The 20,245-nt window shown below is 40.1% G+C and overlaps 1 protein-coding gene across 1 annotated transcript in view; it reads right to left on the reverse strand.

The window, feature by feature from the left end:
* Positions 1 to 17,348: 17,348 nt before the first annotated feature.
* Positions 17,349 to 20,245, reverse strand: part of NAT8L (N-acetyltransferase 8 like) — a 66,024-nt gene continuing 63,127 nt past the window's right edge. The window contains exon 3 of the mRNA XM_069745817.1: positions 17,349 to 18,408. Within this exon, the coding sequence (XP_069601918.1) occupies positions 18,041 to 18,408 (368 nt within the window). The 3' untranslated portion in view covers positions 17,349 to 18,040. The remainder of the gene's footprint in view (positions 18,409 to 20,245) is intronic.

Raw genomic sequence — 20,245 nt, forward strand, 5'->3', positions numbered from 1 at the left:
CGACCTGGAACGGAAGAGAAACATCAGGTTGACACAACACAGGGGCACAGCAAAAACGACGCTTCAACTCCTGAAAAGCTTCCACGGCAGCAGAAGACCAATTAACCAAATCAGCACCCTTCTTGGTCAAATCGGTCAATGGTCTGGCAATACTAGAAAAATTACAGATGAAGCGACGATAAAAATTAGCAAAGCCCAGGAATTTCTGCAAACTTTTTAGAGATGTCGGCTGAGTCCAATCCTGGATGGCCTGAACCTTAACCGGATCCATCTCGATAGTAGAAGGGGAAAAGATGAACCCCAAAAATGAAACTTTCTGCACACCGAAGAGACACTTTGATCCCTTCACGAACAAGGAATTAGCACGCAGTACCTGGAAAACCATTCTGACTTGCTTCACATGAGACTCCCAATCATCTGAGAAGATCAAAATGTCATCCAAGTAAACAATCAAGAATTTATCCAGATACTCACGGAAAATGTCATGCATAAAAGACTGAAAAACAGATGGAGCATTGGCAAGTCCGAACGGCATCACCAGATACTCAAAATGACCCTCGGGCGTATTAAATGCCGTTTTCCATTCATCTCCCTGCCTGATTCTCACCAGATTATACGCACCACGAAGATCAATCTTAGTAAACCAACTAGCCCCCTTAATCCGAGCAAACAAGTCAGAAATCAATGGCAAGGGATACTGAAACTTAACAGTGATCTTATTAAGAAGGCGGTAATCAATACACGGTCTTAGCGAACCATCCTTCTTGGCTACAAAAAAGAACCCTGCTCCCAATGGTGACGACGATGGGCGAATATGTCCCTTCTCCAGGGACTCCTTCACATAACTGCGCATAGCGGTGTGTTCAGGTACGGACAAATTAAATAAACGACCCTTAGGGAATTTACTACCAGGAATCAAATCGATAGCACAATCACAATTCCTATGCGGAGGAAGGGCATCAGACTTGGACTCTTCAAATACATCCTGAAAGTCCGACAAGAACTCTGGGATGTCAGAAGGAATGGATGACGAAATAGACAAAAATGGAACATCACCATGTACTCCCTGACAACCCCAGCTGGTTACCGACATAGAGTTCCAATCCAATACTGGATTATGGGTTTGTAGCCATGGCAACCCCAACACGACCACATCATGCAAATTATGCAGTACCAAAAAGCGAATAACTTCCTGATGTGCAGGAGCCATGCACATGGTCAGCTGGGCCCAGTACTGAGGCTTATTCTTGGCCAGAGGTGTAGCATCAATTCCTCTCAACGGAATAGGACACCGCAAAGGCTCCAAGAAAAATCCACAACGTTTAGCATAATCCAAATCCATCAGATTCAGGGCAGCGCCTGAATCCACAAACGCCATGACAGAATATGATGACAAAGAGCACATTAAGGTAATGGACAAAAGGAATTTGGACTGTACAGTACCAATAACGGCAGAGCTATCGAACCGCCTAGTGCGTTTAGGACAATTAGAAATAGCATGAGTAGAATCACCACAATAGAAACACAGTCTGTTCAGACGTCTGTGTTCGTGCCGTTCTACTTTAGTCATAGTCCTGTCGCACTGCATAGGCTCAGGCTTACTCTCAGACAATACCGCCAGATGGTGCACAGATTTACGCTCGCGCAAGCGACGACCGATCTGAATGGCCAAGGACATAGACTCATTCAAACCAGCAGGCATAGGAAATCCCACCATTACATCCTTAAGAACTTCAGAGAGACCCTTTCTGAACAAAGCCGCTAGTGCAGATTCATTCCACAGAGTGAGTACTGACCATTTTCTAAATTTCTGACAATATACTTCTACATCATCCTGACCCTGGCATAAAGCCAGCAGATTTTTCTCAGCTTGATCCACTGAATTAGGCTCATCGTAAAGCAATCCCAGCGCCTGGAAAAATGCATCAACATTACTCAATGCAGAATCTCCTGGTGCAAGAGAAAACGCCCAGTCCTGTGGGTCGCCGCGCAAAAAAGAAATAATAATCAAAACCTGTTGAATAGGATTACCAGAAGAATGAGGTTTCAAGGCCAAAAATAGCTTACAATTATTTCTGAAGCTCAGGAACTTAGTTCTGTCACCAAAAAACAAATCAGGAATCGGAATTCTTGGTTCTAGCATCGATTTCTGATCAATAGTATCTTGAATCTTTTGTACATTTACAACGAGATTATCCATTGAGGAGCACAGAGCCTGAATATCCATGTCCACAGCTGTGTCCTGAAGCACTCTAATGTCTAGGGGAAAAAAAAGACTGAAGACAGAGCTAAGAAAAAAAAATGATGTCAGGATTTCTTTTTTCCCTCTATTGGAAATCATTGAATGGCTCCTTGTACTGTTCTGGCTGGCAATCAGGCAACACAGCGTGCAGTAATCAGCGCACATACAGAGATCTGGCAATAACCCAAAACAATAGGACGAGCTCTGAGACGTGGAATCTCTGTAGACTGCAGTACCTGATCTATCCTCACACAACTGGAAGCAGCAGTGGATTGCGCCTATCAACTACCTATGCAACTCGGCACTGCCTGAGGAGCTGACTAGCCTGAAGATAGAAATACAAGCCTGACTTACCTCAGAGAAATACCCCAAAGGAATAGGCAGCCCCCACATATAATGACTGTTAGCAAGATGAAAAGACAAACGTAGGAATGAAATAGATTCAGCAAAGTGAGGCCCGATATTCTAGACAGAGCGAGGATAGCAAAGAGAACTATGCAGTCTACAAAAAACCCTAAAACGAAAACCACGCAAAGGGGCAAAAAGACCCACCGTGCCGAACTAACAGCACGGCGGTGCACCCCTTTGCTTCTCAGAGCTTCCAGCAAAAGATAATAACAAGCTGGACAGAAAAAACAGAAAACAAACTAGAAGCACTTATCTAGCAGAGCAGCAGGCCCAAGGAAAGATGCAGTAGCTCAGATCCAACACTGGAACATTGACAAGGAGCAAGGAAGACAGACTCAGGTGGAGCTAAATAGCAAGGCAGCCAACGAGCTCACCAAAAACACCTGAGGGAGGAAGCCCAGAGACTGCAATACCACTTGTGACCACAGAAGTGAACTCAGCCACAGAATTCACAACAGTCTAGTAAAACTGCTTTGAGAGACAATCTTGTATGTAATATAAAAAAAGAACCTGGCATAAAAATAATACAAGGAAAGTTTGGTAGGAAAAAAGGATGCAAAATTGGAAACAATGCTAATACACATTTAAAGGCACCCAGGGCTCAATTTTTTTTTTTTTTTAGCAAAGGACAATGTTAGACTAACCTGTAATGAATTGCAAATTAAATTCTCCTGTCCCTACCTTGTTAGTGCTCACATAACTTTTATTAGCCTTAGAGCTCATCAGATGTCTGTGCAAATCGTTCCAAGATCGGACCACAATGCACGAATCGGCCTTGACTCCCCGAGCCAAGCGGGATAGCCTCATAGAAATACATGAGGCTGTCACACTCGTGTCAAGAGACCCACAGCCAGTCCGTACATTAGTGGTCCAATCTCAGACCGATGTGCGAGAAAGTCTGAATGAGCCCTCAAAATTGTTGCTTTGATGTTTAAAAAGGTCAGTTTTATTATATGTTCTTTGTTCATTAGGGCACAGACAAGAGAACGGTGTGGGCACGCCACAAAACAGTACAAGACCATCTCCAAAATCTTTGGCATTCTTGTTTCAACTGTATGAAATGGCTGAAAGAAGATTGCCATTCATGTATCAGATATATAAACCAGGACATGGTGGAAAAAGGAAAATGGATTACAGAATCCTACCATAGACAACACCTAAAGAACTTGAGGCTGGTCTGGAAACATCGGAAGTGATGATTTTAACCGGTTGCATGCAAAATAACACCCCACACTGCCTAAAGAAAAGTGATTGAATTTTGCCAAAAGTTACATAGACAAACAACAATCCTTTGGGAATGTTATATGAACATATGGTATCAAACTAAGCCTATAAAGAAGAGTGCCTCCTACCTACAGTGAAGCATGGTGGAAGATCAATAATATGCTGGGACTGTTTTGCTGCCTCCGGGAGTGGAGGAACTTGAACATGTTTCAGTTGCAAGAAATTAAGAGGATTAGCGGAACATTTTATAACAAAATGTGCTTTTAAATGTAAGAGAACAAGGTTTATATTAAATAAAATTGGTCCTACAGCAGAATATTAATCTAAAGCACACATCTAATAGTACACAAGAATGGTTAGGAAGGAAAAATGGACATCGTTACACTGGCCAGAAATGAGAAAGGATCTCAATTCTTTGGAGACAGTTGAAATTTGCTACAGGGAAAACAAACCTGAAAACGTTCAAGAGCTAAGAATTGCAGAAGAAAAAATTTCCAGTTGAGTAGTGCAAAACGATAACATATGGCTTAAAAAAAAAGTGTTTGGAGTCTGCTATTGTTACAAAAGGTTATGCAACCAAATATTAGGAAAGGGTGCCATTAACCCTGTTCATGTCATATACTATGATACTTCATTTCTTTTTTTTTCTTTAAGTACTGCATGAATGGTGACACGTCAACATAATTGTTGAATGTATTTGAACATGCAATTAAAATATTCTAATGAGACATAGTTGGTGCATAGGCAAAATATTTCTGAAAATACTGGGCAAGATTCATCAAGACTGGTAATTCTCTCACTGGTTTTGATGAGTTAGAGTGAATGCTCCTGATTCAGTAAGAGGCCTCTGCTGGAGTAAACGCTCTCGCCTGTCACAAATTTCACAGGCGTGGGGCGCCACGCCCTGTTCCACCCACTTTGTTGGATCTGGGGTAAAAATGGCATAGAAACACCAAAAGTCTAATTTTTTTCGCAATATAGCTGAAATCTGGCAAAAAAGCTTTAATGAATTGCTCCCATTTGCCTTTTTTTTTATAATTAATGATTGAGTGTGTCAATAATGTTGATCACCACTGTACAACCCAAAGACTTTTTTTATTACTATTAATGGGCAAGTAACAATCATGCCACATGTATGTTGATGTCCCCTGTTGACAAACATTGGCGTTGCCTCCATACACTTTAGATTATTAGATTATGCTGACATCTGGCTAATGTACCTTCATGGTCAAAAGTGTTGGCATCCTTGAAATTGTTCCTGAAAAAGAAGTATTTCTTCCAGAAAATTACTGCAGTTACACATTTTGTAATACACATGTTTATTTCCTTTGAGTATATTGGAACAACACAAAAAAACAGAGAAAAAAAGGTAAATTCGACATAATTTCACACACAGCTTCAAAAATGGGTGGGGAACATTTTCGCCACCGTTTTAAAATTGTGGGTAAACAACTTTGTTTCAAGCATGTGATGCTCGTTCAGCCTCACCTGTGGCAAGTAACAGGTGTGGGCAATATGAAAACCACACCTGAAGCCAGATAAAAAGGGGATAGGTTGACTCAATCTTTGCATTGTGTGTCTGTGTGTGCCCCAGTAAGCATGGAGAACAGAAAGAGAACTGTTTGAGGACTTGAGAACCAAAATTATTGAAAAATATCAACAATCCAAGTTTACAAGTCCATCTCCAGAGATCTTGATGTTCTTTTGTCCACTGTGCCAACATAACCAAGAAGTTTACAACCCTTGGCACTGTAGCTAAACTCCTGGATGTGGACTGCAGAGAAAAATTGCTGAAAGATTGCAACGCAAGATAGTCCACATGATGGATGAGAAGCCCCAAATATGTTCCCAAGAATTCAAGCTGTTGTGCAGGCTCAGGGTGCACCAGTGTCAGCGAGAACTAACCATCGACATTTGAATTAAATTAAATGCTATGGCAGGAGACCCATGATGATTCCACTGCTGAGAAAGAGACATAAAAGGCTAGACTGTAGTTTGCCAAATGTACATGTATAAGCCAGTAGATAGAAAAATATTTTTCTATCTACTGGCTAACACGGTACCAAGATATATTTCTTTCCTGTATCATGTACAAGCCAAAATTCATCTGGGAAAGCATGTTATGAACAGATGAAACCAAGATTGAGCTTTTTGGTAAAACACACCAATCTACTGTTTACTGAAAATAGAATGAGGCCTACAAATAAAAGAACACAGTACCTCCAGTTAAATATGGTGGAAGTTCAAAAATATTTGGGGCTGTTTTGCTGCCTCTGTGTGCAAGGCATCATGAGATCTGAAGATTACCAATGGATTTTGGGTCGCAATTTCGTGCCCAGGGTCAGAAAGCTGAGTTTGAGTCCTAGGTTAATGGTCATCCAGCCTGACAATGACCTCAAACATACTTCAAGAAGAATCCAGAAATGGATAGAAATAAAGTGCTGGAGAGTTATGAAGTGGCCAACAATGATTCCAGATCTAAATCCCATTGCCTTCAAATATGAGAGACCTGGCACAGTTTACAAAAGAAGAGTGTCCAAAATTTAATTTGAGAGGTGTAAGAAGCTTGTTGATGGTTATAGGAAGCGATTAATTGCAGTTATTTATTCCAAAGGGTGTGCAACCAAATATTAAGTTGAGGGTGCAAACACACAAAGGAAATAAACACGCGTATAACAAAACGTGTACTTCCAATAATTTTCTGGGAGAAATATTTAATTTTCTGGAACAATTTTAAGGGTGCAACCATTTTTGGTTATGACTGTATATAGACGATCATAGAAGACTATATTTTTCATATTGAGTCTAAAGGAGACTCTGATATAAAGAAAGTTGCTCTCTTAACCTCTGTCCTAACGTTAATGGAGTTATCTTCACTTGACTTGGTCTTAATGGCAACACTAGACAATTTCGGGACAGGAGTAATACACTGTCTGGAAAGTACAGTATGTAAATATTAATCTAAACAGTGCTTACATCCAGGAGCAATAATTAGTCATTTCTTGGTTATTTCGGTTGTCAGCAACAACAGTGCAATATTACTTGCCTAAAGATGTAATTTTAATTGCCTTAAGACCCTTTTTCCTAGATTCTCAGTTTATGAACTCATTCATATCACCTTTTCAGACAATACAATCTGGCTGTGTATGGCTAGCACATCACCCATGTGTCTTAGGGAGACTTAGTTTAACTCAAGTTACCTTATCTCCTTTTTTTATACCTATCTATCCATATTAGTCTTATTTTCCTTTATCACTCTTGAAATAAACTCTACAGCTTTTATTAGTGTTACACCCAAAGTTTAATATTAGAAAAATCTTCATGTACTGCTTCTTTATCAACCAATCTGTCTGGGATTGCGAAGATCTTGAGAGTTGCACCTTTGCAAGAAAGTGTCCATCAGTCCTGGTAGGACATCCCTTATTTTGTACTTCTACATTTACCATACTTATTCGTGATGAGCGAATGTGGTCGGATAAGGGGTTATCCGCCATGCTTGGGTGCTAACCGTCGTGCTCGAAAAATACGTCTGATTTTCCGCGGCTGCATGTCTCATGGCTGTTCGACAGTCGCGATACATGTATGAATTGTCTGTTTTTTAAACTATCGCTGCATGCTGTCAAACAGCCACGAGACATGCAGCCGTGGGGTCTCGAACATATTATCCGAGCATGACAAAGACCCTCGGCTGGCCCCCAAGCATGCTCGGATAGCGCCTTAGCCGAGCACGTATGCTCATCACTAAGACTTATGTCTAGGTATGAAACCTCTTCAAGGCCATGAAGTTTCAGCTACTAAGAGAATAACAAGGCACAAGGATGAAATTAATCATTCGAAAAGCACTGTAAGGCAACAGATAGCAACATCGCCACGTGTCTACCATCATGTCACATCTCGTCGTTGTCAAATATTTCAAATAAAATTCCAAGTCCCATCATGATTGGCATACGTTACATGAATGAGCTGCACACGTGTAATACTGGAATAAGAAATCATGTCACAGTCTATGGCAACAATGCTCCCGGATGGGACCAAGTATCAATAGCGCCAATTCTATTGCACATTGTTTCAGTATGAAATGATCCATTGGTCGAACTTGGGCGCCTGTTTGCAACACAACCGTATTTTCCTAATTGTTTTTTCCCTTTCTGCATTATGCAGATTGATACATGAGCCCCCATACATCTTTTAAGTAAGCCTCCCAGAAAGGATTTCAGTGCTTCATAGAGGTGGACCATTTCTAATTCTGTATGGAACGTTGCCACCCAAATTTTTAAGCTTTTATTTTTTTATCCATAATATTCAAGATGTCATTGACTGAGCAAACCATGCAACATTGGGAGCCTTACTTATAAATGCTGCCGAAGAACATGATGCAACTTCCTGAGGTTTTTGCACCAAAAATGCGGCAAATCCCGATACCTGTGTTTTTTGCTGCATTTTTGCACTTACTCATTGCTTTCTATGGGTTAAAAAAAAAAAGCGCTGAAACAAGTGACATGCTGCAGTTCTCCCCCTGACGAAGGATTTTATATCCTAAACGCGCGTCGGGGTGCGCATTGTTTGGATTTGGTGACGCCATTAAGGTACAGGAACTCCTATATACTTTCCTCTCACTACCCCCTTTTTTATATATAGCTATTTTTGCACACTTTGCACTTTGGTTCTTTTGCCACGATTGCACATTGCACTTTTTTGCATGGTGTTTGGCCATAAGAATTGGTTACATTGTGGGTTATATAATTTAACCCCATCGTTTTTTGGTGTTACACGCCTACATATTATATATTTTTTTTAATCCCATTTTTTAGCACTCATGGCACCTACTACTTTTTACTATTCTTTATTGATTTGTAATAGGAGTCCTGAGATTAACCCTTCCTTTTATGGTGTACCTTATACCTATTTAGGTTTTTATATATATTATTGGTGATTTTATTTATGTCATTTATTATATGTTTTTTATACCTTTCAAACATGTGCACATATAAATATGTTGTTACCATTACAAATAAAGTACTATTGTGATAATACGTATATCCTTGCCACTAATTTCTTGGAATTACAGGTCCTTCTCAAAAAATTAGCATATAGTGTTAAATTTCATTATTTACCATAATGTAATGATTACAATTAAACTTTCATATATTATAGATTCATTATCCACCAACTGAAATTTGTCAGGTCTTTTATTGTTTTAATACTGATGATTTTGGCATACAACTCCTGATAACCCAAAAAACCTGTCTCAATAAATTAGCATATTTCACCCATCCAATCAAATAAAAGTGTTTTTTAATAACAAACAAAAAAAACAACAAATAATAATGTTCAGTTATGCACTCAATACTTGGTCGGGAATCCTTTGGCAGAAATGACTGCTTCAATGCGGCGTGGCATGGAGGCAATCAGCCTGTGACACTGCTGAGATGTTATGGAGGCCCAGGATGCTTCAATAGCGGCCTTAAGCTCATCCAGAGTGTTGGGTCTTGCGTCTCTCAACTTTCTCTTCACAATATCCCACAGATTCTCTATGGGGTTCAGGTCAGGAGAGTTGGCAGGCCAATTGAGCACAGTAATACCATGGTCAGTAAACCATTTACCAGTGGTTTTGGCACTGTGAGCAGGTGCCAGGTCGTGCTGAAAAATGAAATCTTCATCTCCATAAAGCATTTCAGCCGATGGAAGCATGAAGTGCTCCAAAATCTCCTGATAGCTAGCTGCATTGACCCTGCCCTTGATGAAACACAGTGGACCAACACCAGCAGCTGACATGGCACCCCACACCATCACTGACTGTGGGTACTTGACACTGGACTTCAGGCATTTTGGCATTTCCTTCTCCCCAGTCTTCCTCCAGACTCTGGCACCTTGATTTCCGAATGACATGCAAAATTTGCTTTCATCAGAAAAAAGTACTTGGGACCACTTAGCAACAGTCCAGTGCTGCTTCTCTGTAGCCCAGGTCAGGCGCCTCTGCCGCTGTTTATGGTTCAAAAGTGGCTTTACCTGGGGAATGCGGCACCTGTAGCCCATTTCCTGCACACGCCTGTGCACGGTGGCTCTGGATGTTTCCACACCAGACTCAGTCCACTGCTTCCTCAGGTTCCCCAAGGTCTGGAATCGGTCCTTCTCCACAATCTTCCTCAGGGTCCGGTCTCCTCTTCTCGTTGTACAGCGTTTTCTGCCACATTGTTTCCTTCCAACAGACTTACCATTGAGGTGCCTTGATACAGCACTCTGGGAACAGCCTATTTGTTGAGAAATTTCTTTCTGGGTCTTACCCTCTTGCTTGAGGGTGTCAATGATGGCCTTCTTGACATCTGTCAGGTCGCTAGTCTTACCCATGATGGGGGTTTTGAGTAATGAACCAGGCAGGGAGTTTATAAAAGCCTCAGGTATCTTTTGCATGTGTTTTGAGTTAATTAGTTGATTCAGAAGATTAGGGTAATAGGTCGTTTAGAGAACCTTTTCTTGATATGCTAATTTATTGAGACAGGTTTTTTGGGTTATCAGGAGTTGTATGCCAAAATCATCAGTATTAAAACAATAAAAGACGTGACAAATTTCAGTTGGTGGATAATGAATCTATAATATATGAAAGTTTAATTGTAATCATTACATTATGGTAAATAATTAAATTTAACACTATATGCTAATTTTTTGAGAAGGACCTGTAGGTCTTTAGCTCTGGTGGTTGGTTTCTACAGTTTTCCAAATCAGTCAGGAAAAAAAAAAAAAACAGTGTGTGCGTGAGGTTTCTGAAATCTCATAGCTTTTGCTCGTACTGTAAAATGCAACTGAAAATTTGAATTAAAAAAAGCAAAAAAAAAACAAAAACGTAGCAAACACACGTGTAGTCCTCCTGACAACACTTCCTGTCCCTGTGCTTTGGCTATCCAGTGTTCTCACATCGATAATAACTAGTCAGATATAACATAGGTAAAGAAAGAAAAACAAAGGATGTGATCAGTTGCTTCAAAACCCCGTATTCCCTTGATGTCACTGATCAGCCATTAAGACCAGTAAGTGTTGTCATATGGACACAGACAGTATTTCATTTTTTATCACTTTCAAACACACTAAAGAGCCTCTTTAATACAAAATTGTATTAAATTCCCTTTTAATAGGATACTAAATGTTGATTGGCAATATAATGCTTTTATCCTAATAAGGCCATTTTTCACAGGTCTTTTATAAGACATTCAAAAACTATGGCCCCGATTCATCATTTGGGATTTATTAAGGCCACTTTTTTTTTTTTCTTTACGTCTTGTAATACTTGTCACCAAATTCTTCAAAATGACACACACAATTCATGAATTTGGAGCTAATTTTTTTTTTCTAATTTCTTATTTCAATAACCGTTTTTTGTAATGTTTAAGCTCAAAAAGTCGTAAAATCTTTTAAAAAAATTACATCTGCACCAAACTGAAAAAAAAAAAAAAAATCAACCAGAAAACTTATTTCAGGCAGGGACTGGCGTTAGATGCGCCAAAAAAAAAAAAAAATTAAGTAAAATAATAATAATAATAATAATGCCATATTTGAAAAAGTCACAATTCATGAATCTATCGAAAGATAGCTGGATAAGAAAAATTGGACAAATACAAAAAAAAAAAGACAAGCTTTATAAAACTCGTAGAGATTAAAGCACAAATACTAAAACCACAAAGAGCAAATTATTCCAGAAATGTTGGGAAACAACAATAATGAATCGAGGCCTGTGGTTTTTTTTTTTTAAGTAGAAACTTAAGTAGAAAGTCTCATTTTTTAGGGAAGACTTTTTCATTTTTCCTGACGTGGTTTGGAAGAGCTGTTTCCTGAAATTTTTGTTTGTAGTCTTTTGATAGGACAGTGCCTAGTAGTGATGAGCGAGCGTGCTCGGATAAGGTGTTATCCGCCATGCTCGGGTGCAAAATTCAGCGTGCTTGAAAAATATGAAATTTCCAAGTTGTTTATGGATAGTATTTTGCGCCCCAAAAAATCGTAAAAAAAAAAAAACTCTGTGTGAACATCGCCTGACAATCTGGACATAACATTCAATTTCATCAGAAGGAAACATGTCAATATTCTACATGCTGCCGGCAAATGAGCATGTACATGGGAGAAACATACACTGGCAATGATCAATGCTGCGATCGCACCAGTCCAGGGAAAGCAGAAAGGCACAAACTGATTTCGCCAGGCGTGCAATCTCCCACCTGTTTATATATACTTATCTGTGGCTAAAAAGCAACAAAAAAATAATTTTTTTCAATTTCTATACACTGTACAAAATCCTTTACATTACAGGAGCCTCTGTAAATTTGTTATATTGTCATCAGGTGGAAAAAGAAAAATGTATACTAGCTGCAAAAGCATATACAATAATAGGCAGCAGACATTGGTGTATACATAGCTGTATATACAGAGTTAGTAAATATTACTGCACCCGCCGGCACTTTTCAGCATGCAAGATTATTCCCTTAATACAGTGATCTCCTGCTGGCCGCACCACTTGAGTATCAAGTAAATGTAAAATCCACGAGAGCAGGCGGCGGAGCACTCGCTCAATGCATATTTTGCAGTGTGTGTGTATCTATATGTATAGCATATGTCATTGTACACATTGTCTATGTATGTCATTATACATAGTACACACCGGACTAGAAGAATATAAACCAGCAGAAGTTGTGTCACTTACTTGCAAACCTCGTACAATACTGACCATTATTATGTACACTTTGAATTTGTAGAAAAAAAAATAATATATATATATATATATATATATATATACACCCAGGAAGGAAAAAAATAAGTTTCCAATACTTTTACTAATGCATCATTGGTCTCAGCCCAGACTGGCATAAATTGCGGAGACTTGTAATTATACAGTAGCTTGGGATCCACATATTTCAGGAGATTGTAATGCATACAAGTGTATCACATGGACCTCGTATGTGGTGGTTATCGTCCTCATGCACACGACCATAGGTCTTATGCACACGACCATGTCCCATGGATCTCAAGCATTGGTGGTCATAGGCCTCATTCACATGATCACATAGCATGGACCTCGAATATTGAGGTCGTAGGCCTCATACACACTACCATATCACATGGTCCTCAAATATGGCAATCATAGGCCTCATGCACATGACCATTTCACATGGACCTTGAATATGGTGGTTATAAGGATTATGCACATGACCATATCACATGAATCTCGAATATGGTAGTCATAGCTCTTGTGCACATGACCATATCACATGGACCTTAAATATGGTGGTCACAGGCCTCATGCCCACAGCCATATTACATGGACGTCGGATATTGAGGTCATAAGTCTCATGCACACGAACATATCACATGGACCTCGAATATGGTGATCATAGATCTCATGCACACAACCATTTCACATGGACCTCAAATATGGTGGTCATAGATCTTATGCATAGGACCAGATCCCATGGACCTCGTATATGGTACTCATAGGTCTAATGCACACAACCACATCACATGATCCTCAAATATGATGATCATAGGTCTCATGCACATGACCATAACACATAGACCTCGAATATTGAGATCATAAGACTCATACACACGACCATATCACAGGGTCTTTGAATATGGTGATCATAGGGTCTCATGAACACAACCATATCACATGGACCTCGAATATGGTGGTCATAGACCTCATGCACACCACCTCACAAGGACTTTGAATACTGAGGTCATAGGTCTCATGTACATATTACCATATCACATGGACCTCAAATATGGTGGTCATAGGCCTCATGCACACGACCATATTACATGGTGCTTGAATATGATGATAATAGGTCTTATGCACATGACCATATCACATGGTGCTCGAATATGATGATCATAGATCTCATGCACACAACCATTTCACGTGGACCTCGAATATGGTGGTCATAGGCCTCATGCACACGACTATATCACATGGACCTCGTATACATTGGTCATAGGCCTCATGTGCACAACCATATCACTTGGACCATGAACATGGCCGTCATAGACCTTGTGTACATGACCATATCCTATGGACCTTGAATTTGGTGGTCATAGGCCTCAAGCACATGACCATATCACATGGACTTTGAACATGGAGGTCGCAGGCCTCTTGCATGTGACCATATCACATAGACCTTGAACAACGAGGTCATAGGCCTCAAAGCACATGACCATATCACATGGACTTTGAATATGACCTTATGCACATATGGTAGTTATACATTTTAATGGAGTCATAAACACCATCATATAAAAATATGCAGAATATTTGTTCTCTGTCATGTTAATCAGTTGATGTTGGGGCAGGTTGTGGCCTACAATATGGTGCCGAATTGTGTGCCCCATTATGGACGAATATGCACAGTCTGTATTCATAGCAGATTACATCCCTGTGTGGATATGTTTCCAGTATTAGGCTCTATAATGGGCCATATTGTAAGATACCTTGGAGGTCTGCGCAGACATAGGTACCAGTTCCGTTTATGTGGGGTGTACATATTAATATAATAAGTTTAAATCACATATACGTTTTTCATTTTCTCATTTCTTTTTGAAGTACATTTTTTTAACGTTAAAAAAGTAAGATAATCCTCCCCCCTAGTCTCCCCCCACAAAATATTTTTTTTCTTCAATTGAATGAGGCTGACCTGCAATATCAGGCACAGCCTATGGACAAGAGTGGCGCTGTTTCCATAATTATTGGTTTAACCATTCAAGTTCCTTCATGCTGGTACTAAATACAATTTTTACAGAAAATGATTTGATATATATATATCCATATAGATTATTCGCTGTAAGACATGCAGAAGCGTGTTTTTTTTTAATAGATTGTTTTCCTCAAACAAATTTGTCTTCTATTGTATATATCAATAAAGTTTATTGAAAATAACACCCTATGTTTTCTTGGGTGCATTTATGGCAATATTTATTGTTTATGCATAAATAAGGTTTATTGAAAAGAAAAGTTTATTCTCCATGGACACTGCTGAATCCATGGCCGCCTAAACTGTAACCTTCAACAAACTTTATTTAGACAATCTCAGTGAAAACAAAGCAGAGGCTTAAAGGGGTATTCCCATTTCCAAGATTCTACCCCAATATGTAGTAGGTGTAATAATAGTAATATTAGCAAGTAGCTCCAATTAGAAATGTAGTATAGTTTCTCTGATTTGCTGTGTCTCTTTCCTCATGAGCAGGTATTGCAGGACCTTAGGTATCCATGGTTACGTCCACTAACAACTAGCTTTCACTTCATCAGTGGAAGTAACCATGGATACCTAAGGTCCTGCAATACCTGAACATGAGGAAAGAGACATAGCGAATCAGAAAAACTATACTACATTTCTAATTGGAGCTACTTGCTAATATTACTATTATTACACCTACTACATATTGGGCAGAATCTTGGAGATGGGAATACCCCTTTAAGCTCTTCATACACGTTAGACTAATATCGACCAAACCTTACAAAGGAGGGTACCTTACCAAGGATGTACCTTACCAAGGAGGGTACCTTACCAAGGATGTACCTTATCAAGGAGGGTACCTTTTCAAGGAGGGTACCTTACAAAGGATGGTACCTTTCCAAGGAGGTATCTTACCAAGGAGGGTACCTTACAAAGGATGGTACCTTACCAAGCAGGTACCTTACCAAGGAGGGTACCTTACAAAGGATGGTACCTTTCCAAGGAGGTATCTTACCAAGGATGGTATCTTACCAAGGAGGGTACCTTACAAAGGATGGTACCTTACCAAGGATGTACCTTACCAAGGAGGGTACCTTACCAAGGATGTACCTTACCAAGGAGGTACCTTACCAAGGAGGGTACCTTTTCAAGGAGGGTACCTTACAAAGGATGGTACCTTTCCAAGGATGGTACCTTTCCAAGGATGGTACTTTTCCAAGGAGGTATCTTTCCAAGGAGGGTACCTTACAAAGGATGGTACCTTACCAAGCAGGTACCTTACCAAGGATGGTACCTTACCATGGATGGTATCTTACCAAGCAGGTACCTTACCAATGATGGTACCTTACCAAGGATGGTACCTTACCAAGGAGGGTACCTTACCATGGAGGGTACCTTTCCAAGGAGGTACCTTACAAAGCATGGTACATTGGGCTGAGCTAAGGTGGGTGATTATCGCCATGAACTTTCTCTTTGATTATTTATACATTCAGTGCATGCCTTGAAGCTACAGGGGATATTTCCAGCATGAAAAAGGGTAAAAAAAAAAAAAAAGGATTTGGTTCCTGAGAATCCCCATAATATGTCAGAGGCATAGCTTAGCTGGAGCCAAGGTTCAGTTGTTCGCCCTAAATCGGTTGACTGTCCTGTGTCTGAGCACCCCGGACACGGCAAAGTGGCTTGTTGGCGCTGCTTGTGGCACATGCCCCTATTTCTAAGAAGTTCAGTAAATGCATAGATGCCCCAGTCTCTGTAATTTTACAAATACCCTCCTAACGACCTCATCCATCACCACGTGTCCATATTTACCAAAAAGTAAGAAATAAAATGTACGGTAACTAGAAATATATCTATCGTTTTCTAAAAAAGTTACTAAAACTATTTGCTCTACATTCATATCAAATGCATCTGCAATCTAGATTTTTTTTTACAATTTTTTGTTTTAAATTATCTATCCTTTCCACACCTCCAGTCCCCTCCCTACACATTCTACATGCAAAATCTAGATTTCCCATATATTTTACAAAATATCTCTATATTTCAAGACAGAAGAAGCCGCTGACTTTGATTCAGTGCTTCGGCAGGCACTGTACAGGCACACCAAGTACAGACACATGCCAAATCTGCTTTGCATTGCTATTTGCATTAGACAAGTCAGGATTCTTGCAGGGGAGGTACAGCGGTCACATTTACAGGGGAATCAGAGGTGTAGGGTCTATATACATTATTTGAGTAAGGAGTCGATTGGTGTCTATTAGTGATGAGCGAATGTGCTGGGATAAGGTGTTATCTGACCATGATCTGGTGCTAACCGAGTGTCTTCGGCGTGCTCGAATACCATGTTCGAGTCCTTGCGGCTGCATGTCTCACGGCTGTTCGACAGCCGCCACACATGTAGGGATTGCCTAACAAACAAGGAACCCTACATTTGTTGCGCCTGTTGAACAACCGCGGTGACTCGAACATAGTATTCGAGCACGCCGTAGATGCTCTGTTAACACCGGAGCTTGCTCAGATAACACTATCCCATCACGTTCACTCATCACTATATGTTCCTTGCTGCTAGGAATTAATCATTGCACCTGGTAAAAAAAATGTGCAAATACATCGGTGAGAATAGCGTCTCTTGTGCTTCAATGACATCTTCTACGAGCCAGAGAATTAGAGCGCGGACCACCAGAAACCTTACATACCCATGTGGACACTTGCCCTTCCAAATATAAGTCCTATCAATTACTAAGTGAAAACATTTTTTTTTTTTTTTTGGAGGGTTATATACATACCTACAGAATATTTTTACAAACGGGCTCAGTTTAGACATAACAGGCTGTCTGCTGGCTTAAAAGGTGTATAACATCTAGGGAAGGTCACCTAAATTTGGATGCGCTAAAAATCCATTCGGGTTTGGCAGAATTATAAAGCGCATCTCAAGAAAAGTGCAACCTCGGTGCCTTGCTGGCAGTGCTGTGTGTGTGCGTGAACGTGCAGACGCTTCCTTTTCATGCATTGTATGTACCAAGCATCAGTGTTCACATTGACAATAGGTTAACTGATAGATCTAACAATAGCGCCCACTACTGGTGTAATGCATTGCATTCAAAGTTGACTTCCCATCCCTGTACCTGAAAGGTAATTCATAATTATTATTTTTTTACAATTTTAAAAAAATAGTACGACATTTCCACCCGGTCGCCGCTCGAGTCCGTGTGCTTATGTAGACACAACGCCTAGGTAAGCTTTACCTAACTGATAGGTGACCCATGAAGAAGACGACGGGGCAGTTTCCATCTCACTGCATGCTAGGGAGAGCTGGTTGCACATTTGAGAATGAGAATAAATTCAATGAGATGAAGGAAGGAGGAGAAACCAGAAGATAAAAAAAAAAAAATCTGCTGTCATTGCAGGAATGGGTTAATAGAAAATTAATGCAGGAACAGGGAGGATGAGCAGAGTTCCTTTATTCTTCACGGAGCTGGAGACAGTAGCGATGGTAGCGGAGCTGAAAGAACATTCTTTCCAGTAATGAATGCGTCATCCCTGGAACGGTGTGATGCTCCACGACACCCACGTGCTTGAACCCTAAGGACTCGTACAGCTTGTGAGCGGCTATTTTCACAGCCGTTGTTCCGAGCACAATGGAAGAGTAGTGGTTTAACATGGCGAATTCCAACACTTTACGTCCCAAGGCTTTGGCAATGCCCTTCCCGCGGTAGTTGGAATCCACCGACATCCGGCGTAACTCAACGACGTTGTCTTCTTCGTTGCCTCTAGCTGCCACTATTCCAACTACATTTCCTTCTAGGACAGCCACCCAGAAATATGATCCTGCAAAACACAACCACGAGCACATGAGTGAGAAATCGGAACATTCTGTTGACCAAGGCGCTCTAGCTAATGACTTCAGATTTGTCTTATCAGATGTCCTGGCACTGACTGGACCTCATGTGGTCACATGAAGCATGATATGTGTCATTAACATCAAGGATGTGTATTGCGTCCCACATGAGGCCTAAACAACCATGTTAGATCCAAACCAAATACGAATCCGAAGTGAATGAAGGACCGGGCGGCAAGCTGCCGGGACATGTGAGCATCATTTTGGGTTTTTAACACCTTCCTGACTCTATGAACTATGCTTTAGGGTCTTGAGAGACTTCAGAGCACAGTAAACATATTTTTAGGTTCAATTTGGACCAAACGGAATCTGCTACACAGATTTCCAGATATTTGCTCATTTCTTCATGACGCCCATAGTCTGCCATAGGCTGATACTATACTTCAAAATCTGTATTTAGCACCACATTGGGGGCCTTCTGGTAAGTAGCACACATTGACAAATTTTCTAAATTGTTTACTAGGAAATGTTATTTAAATAGTCACACGACCCCCATCCCGCCACTTTAACATGTCTCAGGACTCAGTGTCATCTAAGATGGAAGAGTGATGCTTTCCATGGAGACTTGACAACACTTCTAGTCCTAGAGGTCCTCCTTTATTCCAGAAGCCTCCAAGACATTCAAGGAGTGGTAATGCATACTAAGGGGGATCAATGCGTCATACAAGATCCAACATCAATATATCGGAAGACTGCAGAACAAAGAACCCAACAAGTAAAGAGCCAAGCGATTCAGATTATGTACTATACATAAACTTTACAGGGATGTACGATATATAAACCCGTATGCATGCTGTTCATCTATGAAATCCTAGTTAATTCTTGGGAATATATATTATGGACATTTGGGAAAAACAAACTTTAGTTAAAAAAAAAAACTATAAAAATAATAATAGGGAATAAAGAAATAGAGGCAACTAAAACAATCCTCGATGCTCTTTGTGAAGTGATAGATTATATGCCAAGCTTAGATTTTAAGGAGTGTCCCTTTTTTTTTTGAATATGCTTGGAATAACATAGCTTCTTGTGAAGGAATTATAACATTCTTGCAAAAAAAAAAAAGAAAAAGAGAATCAATAAACATCCATTAGCACATAATAAAGAGGAAGCAATGGATACAATTGTACCTCAGGGGCTAGAACATTGATGGTCATCTATCCCCGCCCACTAGGAGCCCCCTCAGCCATTCAAACAATGCAAGAGAGGTTCTGTGACCCAGTTCGCTACATCCATGGTACCTTACAATTGAGGTGAGTCTAATTTCTACTCCTGTGAAAATTTTTCTCTTTTATTCAGGCATATGGTCTCAGAAGATATTATTTAGTGATCACTTTTATGGTCTTTACTAATGGGGTGTGGTTCACATGATAATTATGTAGTGTAACCTAAAGACACGCCCCCAAGGATCTTTTGAACAAAAAATCCCACATCTCTGAATTTAAGAACATGACGAAAAGCAGAATACTATACAGCCAGGATAAATAAGCGCAAAAACTGATCACTTTGATTTGCTGAAGAGGTTCTCTTACAGAAAACCTCTCTTGATGTTTATTTGTCATAATTACGCATTCTTAGAACTCTGCCTTGTGCCGTTCCCCTAAAATTACTTCTGGTAACATACAAACAAATATAAAACTGGGTGTTTTTCAGTCGCCATTAAAGGGGTGCGTCTCTACACTGGGACACTGTGCTGACTGTGTGAGACTATTTAATGACAAATTGAACATGGATCTATTCACTACACCATTGACCAATGCATTACTGGTA

This window comes from Ranitomeya imitator, chromosome 1 (assembly GCF_032444005.1).
Source record: "Ranitomeya imitator isolate aRanImi1 chromosome 1, aRanImi1.pri, whole genome shotgun sequence".
Lineage (NCBI taxonomy): Eukaryota > Metazoa > Chordata > Amphibia > Anura > Dendrobatidae > Ranitomeya > Ranitomeya imitator.